Source organism: Nicotiana tomentosiformis, chromosome 4 (assembly GCF_000390325.3).
Source record: "Nicotiana tomentosiformis chromosome 4, ASM39032v3, whole genome shotgun sequence".
In the NCBI taxonomy this organism is placed as follows: domain Eukaryota; kingdom Viridiplantae; phylum Streptophyta; class Magnoliopsida; order Solanales; family Solanaceae; genus Nicotiana; species Nicotiana tomentosiformis.
In genome coordinates, this window is record NC_090815.1 from 43,298,755 (window position 1) to 43,306,176 (window position 7,422).

At 40.4% G+C, this 7,422-nt stretch overlaps 1 protein-coding gene and 1 long non-coding RNA gene across 2 annotated transcripts; both read right to left on the reverse strand.

Moving 5' to 3' along the window:
- Window positions 1-2,219: 2,219 nt before the first annotated feature.
- Window positions 2,220-3,307, reverse strand: LOC138908946 (uncharacterized). The gene is made up of 2 exons (XR_011415374.1): window positions 3,112-3,307; window positions 2,220-2,318 (listed from the first exon to the last, which is right to left on the reverse strand). It is a non-coding gene; the product is annotated as an uncharacterized lncRNA (long non-coding RNA).
- A 2,253-nt stretch (window positions 3,308-5,560) lies between these two features.
- Window positions 5,561-6,403, reverse strand: LOC138909580 (uncharacterized). The gene has a single exon (XM_070200787.1). The coding sequence runs from the start codon at window positions 6,401-6,403 to the stop codon at window positions 5,561-5,563; it is 843 nt and encodes a 280-aa protein (XP_070056888.1).
- Between the last annotated feature and the right edge of the window lie 1,019 nt (window positions 6,404-7,422).

Sequence of the window (7,422 nt, forward strand, 5' to 3'; positions counted from 1 at the left end):
AAACCCCAAAATTCGGTGTCACAAGTGCATGAGCATCAACTAGGAAATATGATAAAATACATCATCTGTCTGGAATACAAATTAGACAGGAGAATGTAAATAACTGTGATGGAGACTCTGTGTGTTACGGATACGTAACATGGGATGCAGCTCACCTAAGTCCCCGCAATAGCCACGCCTCTGCGCCCATAAGAATACTAGACATATATGTACCTGTACAAGATATGCAACAAGTGTAGCATGAGTACATAAAACACGTGTACCCAATAAGTATCTAGTCTAACCTCGAAGAAGTAGTGACGAGGGGTCGACTTCGACACTTACTATGGGCTAATAATAAAATACCGAAATTATAATTAAGCATGGATTATGTAAATACAGCTGAAAACTCAATAACAAGAAATAAATAAATAATTCTTTCACTGATAGTAAATCTCAAATTAATTTCCATCATTTAACAAATTAATCTCTCAAGGAAATGAAACAATATCAATTATAATTGGACTCCAAGAATTATTACGCACAAATTATGCCGATGTCACGACCCAACTCCATGTCAGGCTGTGATGGCGTCCAGCACCGTTGCTGGACAAGCCAACAATGAACAACTTAGTGATTTCTCATTTGTTTTTGTTTATTAAGAAATTCCAACATTTAGCTTTACTTATATTTAAAGTATTTGATAAATAAAGAATTTTTAAAGCAAACAAACGGAAACATCTAAAAGAAGTTATAACTATTGAATTACAACCCAAAAATCAAAGTCTACTAATACGTGCCAAGATATAGTGTCACAAGTGTGTGGGCAACTAGTAGAATATAGAAAAGATGACTATCCTACTGTCTGAAACATAATAGACAGATAAAAACAAAAGAGAAACTTCGGCATGCTGCTGAGCAGCTCAGTAGGGGGCAGCTCACCGTGAAGTCTCGGTCCAAGATCAGGTATGCGTGCCGGACGGGTGACTAGATGCACCAGCCTCAGATCCTGTACAATTAAGTACAAAAGCGTAGTATGAGTACATAAATAATATGCACCCAGTAAGTATCCCGCCTAACCTCGAAGAAGTAGTGATGAGGGATCGACTTGACACTTACTAGGGCCAACAATAATGTAATTAAAGTGTTATGCTAAGTATGAATATCATGAATAATACTGACAGTTCAATAACGGGAAGAGATAAGTTCTTCTTTCATAATTAAAATCTCAATTTCAGTCATATCATTTAATAACTTACATTTCAAGGCATTTAACAATATAAATCACGGAGAGTTCCAAATAATTAACATGCACAATTATGCCGAGGGCGTATGGCCCGGTCCAACATAATATTAAATTGTGCACTGCCGGAGGGTCAAACGACGCGAACCATAGATGCATTTATTTACTACTGAGGCGCTCGACCTGATCCACAAATAGCAATTATTTTTAAGGAAACACGAATTTCCATTTACAATCAAGTATTCTAATAAATTCTTTAAATAGGTGAACTTAGCCCTTTTTCAAATTCTTTTGTCAAATTTTAACATGATTAGAGTAATTGAATTAGTAAGTAAGGGCACACACATTTCGAATAAGGCATGATACGATTCCTGAGCTACCCAGACGATAGCATAATAGTAGCTACATACGGACTCTCGTCACCTCGTACGTACGTAGCCCCCACAAATAGGTACACATTTATATTTAATTCACCTATGGAGTTAATTACCTCTTACAAGGTTAGAAAGGAGACTTAACTCATCTCAAAGCCTACTTCCCAATTCAAGAACGCTCTCAAACCTCCAAATTTGACGCCAAACAACTCGAAGCTAGTCAAAAATTACATAAACTAATCAATCTATGCTCAAAAGTTCATAATTCCACCATTTAAGTGATTATAGTCCTCAATCATAGATAACTTCCAATGTATTTTTCTTGGCTATTATTGGCATAACATGCATTACACAACAAAACCTCCTAAGTCATGCATTCATGTCCATAACGTTGTGGTGCGTCAATGAGTTTGTTGATATTATTATAAGCGCTTGCATGTTTCTTCCATTTCTTGCTGTCTTTCAGAAATGCCTTAGCAGAAACTCCAGAAAATAGTCCATTAGCGATTCCTGAGGAAACATCATAGTCCTCAAGGGAATGCACTAAATAAACAACAGAAGATTTTAACTTCTCTGGAAATCCCAGCGCTGAGCAGCTACATAATTTTATTTTACTTTGAGAAAGTAAGTATGCTGAGCAGGTGATGCTGAGCAGCAACAAAATTTTGCACCACATTTTATTAAGAACTCATTTTGGACAAGAAGCAACTTCATATTCACTACTAGAAATTCGGTAAAACCCGACCAAAAAAACCGACCAACGTTGGTCGGTAATGGCCAAAAATCGACCAAAACGCGACCATTTATGTGTGGACGGTATTTTTGTGGTCGGAAAGGAATACCGACCAAAGTTGGTCGGAAATTACCGACCAACTTTGGTCGGTCAATTAAATTCAAAAAAAAAAAATATTGCGAAAAAACCGACCAAAGTTGGTCGGTTTTTTCCGATCAAAGTTGGTCGGTTTTTTCCGACCAAAGTTGGTCGGTATTTTAATTATGTAATAAAAAGATTCACCATCTGGGAATCGAAACGGGGTCTGTACTGTGGCAGGATATTATTCTACCACTAGACCATTGGTACATTTTATTTTAAGATTGCCTTTGATTTGATTTATACTCTTTAATTGTATTTTCGCACGAAAATAATCGACCAAAGTTGGTCGGTTTTATTAAAAAGTAAAATTACCGACCAAAGTTGGTCGGTTTTTTTAAATGATCCGCCGAATTAACCGACCAATTTTGGTCTTTTTTTTAATATTAATTTTTATTTATTTTAATTGAAAAACCGACCAAAGTTGGTCGGTTTCTTGAAACATAAATTTCGCGGGACTCAAAAATAGTTTCCCGCATTTTTGCGCCAAAGAAAACCGACCAAAGTTGATCGGTTTCGTAAAAAAAAAATATTAAAAAAATTTTTTTTTGAAAAACCGACCAATTTTGGTCGGTTTTTTGATCGACCAAAGTTGGTCGGTCAACCTTGGTCGGTTTTTGCAGAATTTTTAGTAGTGATTTCACTGGTTGTCATAGGTTCTCATTATGCAATTAGCTTTACGCTGGGGTATTCATGCTGTCATATATATGATTATATGTTCAACAAGCATTGACCACCATTTGAACAGAGTTTTGTATTGACTAGATGCCCCTCTGTTAATAAACCAGAGTATTTAGGATTTAGGCTGCCATAACTGTTAAACAGAGACAAATGATAACAAGTGAATGATGTTTTCTTTTTTTATGAGGTGGTGACAAGCAGCTCAGCTTGCACTCACCTCAATTTTTCCACCGAAGTGGTATCTTCCACTAGCATAGGTAACAAGTAACTCTAACCAAGATTTATGGTCCTCGGTCTGCTTCATTAACTACTATGTCATATCCTTGGGTGCGACAAGCCAATAATATTGAAGGTGTTTGGAACTAGACATACCAGACACTAAATGTAACTGAGTCAGCAAGAAGTGACATTAAAAATGCAAGGAAATCCATTTCAACCATACTGCATGTCACTAAATATGCAAGGAAATCCATTTCAACCATACTCCATACATCATTGAATACAACAAACAGCAACAACAACAATAACAAAAATAATAACAACATACCTAATATTATCCCACACCGTAGGGTATGAGGAGGGTAGTGTATACGTAAACTTTACCCCTACCTGGCGAGAATAGAGAGGTTGTTTCCAATAGACCCTCGGCTCAGGAAAGTATAAGCACCACAATAATGAAAATATAGATAAGGGACGGTACCAAAAAGTCATATAAAAGCAGAATAAAAAGAATAAGACAATAAGGTGATCAACAATGAAAGAAAACAACGGTTAGTCATAAATGCGTCAATACTATTGTCTTGTCTCCATACCTTCCTATCAAGGGTCATGCCCTCAGTCAGCTGAAGTTGCGATATGTCTTGTCTAATCACCTCTCTCCACCTCTTCTTAGGCCTACCTCTACCTCTTCGTAGGCCCTCCAATGTCAACCTCTCACACCTCCTCACTGGGGCGTCTGTGCTCCTCCTCCTCACATGACCAAATCATCTAAGTCACGCTTCCCGCATCTTGTCCTCAATAGGGGTCATACCACCTTGTCATGAATAACCTCATTTCTAATTCTATCTAACCTGGTGTACCCGCACATCCATCACAACATCCTCATCTCTGCTACATTCATCTTCTGGATATGAGCGATCTTGAATGGCCAACACTCAGCCTCATACAACATCGTTGATCCGACCACCACTCTGTATAACTTACCCTTAAGTTTCGGTGGCACCTTTTTGTCACACAAAACGCCGAAAACGAGTCCCCATTTCATCCATCCCGCGCCAATACGATATGTGACGTCTTCATCAATTTTCTCATCCACCTGAATAATAGACCCAAGGTACTTAAAACTCCCTCTCCTAGGGATGACCTGCGAGTTCAGCCTCACCTCCCCTTCCCCTCCTTGAGTCTCGCCACTGAAATTACACTCTAAGTATTCTGTCTTGGACCTGCTCAACTTGAAACCTTTAGATTCCAGAGTTTGCCTCCGTACCTCTAACTCTGCGTTCACACCGTCTCGCGTCTCGTCGATCAATACAATATCATATGCAAATAGCATACACCACGGAACCTCCCCTTGGATGTGGCGCGTCAGTACGTCCATCACCAGAGCAAACAAAAAAGGGCCGAGTGTCGACCCCTGATGCAACCCCATCATAACCGAAAAATGGTTCGAGTCCTCACCCACCGTCCTTACTCGGGTCTTTACTCCATCATAAATATCCTTAATCAACCTAACGTATGTAAAACGTACACCTCTAGCCTCCAAACATCGCCACAAAACCTCCCTCGGAACTTTATCGTACGCCTTTTCTAATTCGATGAACACCATATTCAAGTACTTTTTTCTCTCGCTATAATGCTCCATCAATCTCCTAACAAGGTGGATGACTTCTGTAGTCGAATGCCCCAGCATAAACCCAAACTGGTTCTCGAAAATAGACACACTCCTTCTCACCCTTAGTTCTACCACTCTCTCCTAGACTTTCATACTATGGCTAAGCAGCTTGATACCCCAATAGTTATTGCAATTTTGGATATCACCCTTATTCTTGTATACAGGAACCATCGTGCTCCACCTCCACTCTTCGGGCATCTTATTCGTTCTAAAAATGACATTAAATAATCTAGTGAGTTACTTCAAGCCTGCCTTGCCCGCACTCTTCTAAAACATCACTGGGATGTCATCCGGCCCGGTCGCTTTGCCTCTGCTCATCTTACGTATAGCCCCCTCAATTTCATCAACTCTAATCCGCCTACAGTACCCAAAGTCACAGCGGCTCCCAGAGAGTTCCAAATCACATAGTACAATGCTCATGTCTCCCTCCTCGTTTAAGAGACTATGAAAGTAGGTCTGCCATCTCCGATGGATTAGCCCATTATCCAACAAAACTCTACCTTCTTCGTCCTTGATGCACTTCACTGGTCCAAGTCACGCGTCTTCCTTTCTCGCGCCTTGGATAACCTGAACAACCACTTATCCCCACCTCGACCCTCGAATTCCTCATAGAAACGACTAAAAGCTGCAGTCTTGGCCGCGGTAACTGCTAGCTTTGCCTCTTTCTTAGCCGACTTATAATGCTCCATATTCGCCCTCTTCTCCTCCTCACCTACACTTTCCACTAGCTTCAGATACGCTGCTTTCTTGGTTTCCACATTTCCTTGAACCTCTCCATTCCACCACCAGTCTCCCTTGTGACCGCCAGAGTAACCCCTTGAGATCCATAATACCTCTCTCGCAGCTTCCCTAATGTACTGCGCAGTCGTGGTCCACATAGCGTTTGCGTCCCTACTACTCCTCCAAACCCCCATAGTCACCAGCTTGACCCCCAACTCCTGCGTTTTAGCTTCCGCCAAGGATCCCCACTCTATCTTATATTGGCTATACATTGCCCTCTTCCTCATGATCTCAAGGTCCATGACCAGAAGCCTATGAAGGGTCGAGAGGTTCTCACTCGAGATGACCTTGCAATCCGTGCAAAGACCTCTATCGGACTTCCTACAGAGTAAATAATCAATCTGAGTCTCGGGCACCGAACTCCGGAAGGTGACCAAGTGCTTCCTCCTCTTCGAGAAACTCGAGTTTTCTATCAACAAATCAAATGCTCTAGCAAAGTCCAGCAGAGACGTTCCTCCTCCGTTTCTATCTCCAAAACCAAAGCCATTATGCACATCATCATACCCCCCAAACGTCGCTCCAATGTGGTCGTTGAAATCTCTTCTTATGAAAAGCTTATCGGTATGCGGGATACCACACACCATCTCATCCAAATCCTCCCAAAAATGCCTCTTGACTTTCTCATCCAAGCATGCTTGGGGTGCGTACGCACTGATTATGTTCAAAGTAAAACCTCAAACAACTAGCTTAATAGTTATCAGTCTGTCATTCACCCACCTAACCTCCACCACTAGCTTACGAAGGTCCTTATCAACCAAGATACCTACCCCGTTCCTGCCCCCCACTCTCCCAGAATACCAAAGTTTAAAACTGCCCGCATCCCGCACCTTATCTCCTATCCACCTAGTCTCATGTACACAAGCTATATTAATCTTCTTTTTCTCGAGAATCTTCGTTAACTCTACAGATTTTCTAGTCAAAGTTCTTATGTTCCAAGACCCACTCTCAGCCTAGTAGCTCCCTTAGCCCTCTTACCCCCCTCCCCGTTGATACCCCCGAGGACAAGACCTTACCCTACCATCGTTCACCAAAGCCACTATAATCTATAAGTCACTACGCAAGCACTATCACGAAAACAAGCGACAAAAATAAAATAAATTACCGAAATATAATCTACCACTAAAGGTCGCAAAACAGGTGAAGAAATAAAATAAAGGAACTAACAGGAACTATAATCTACAACTAAAGGTCAGAAAAACAGGTGAAGAAATACAGTACAAGAGCTAAAGAGGGCTATAATCTACAACTAAAGATCACAAAGAAAATGTGCAAAACTATAATGCAAAGTTATCACTAATGCAATTAATTTAACAATGCTAGGGCCAATACTAACTAAAGATTCAAGAACAAAATAGGCAGGCAATGAGATACAATTACGGTAAAATATCAAACTATTAAAATATCAAGGCAAGAGAGAAACAATATAACCTGAATTGCAGCCTTTGAAGTTAACGGAAATCTAGCCGTGATGGATTACGACGAGCTGGAGGAACGGTGTCGTCGTTTGAAACTCGCGGACCGAGAATCAATCGGATTTTTTTGGATTTGTATTCGATTTCGATTTGTTTAACCACTCAACCCAAATGTTCCGTATATACTCTCT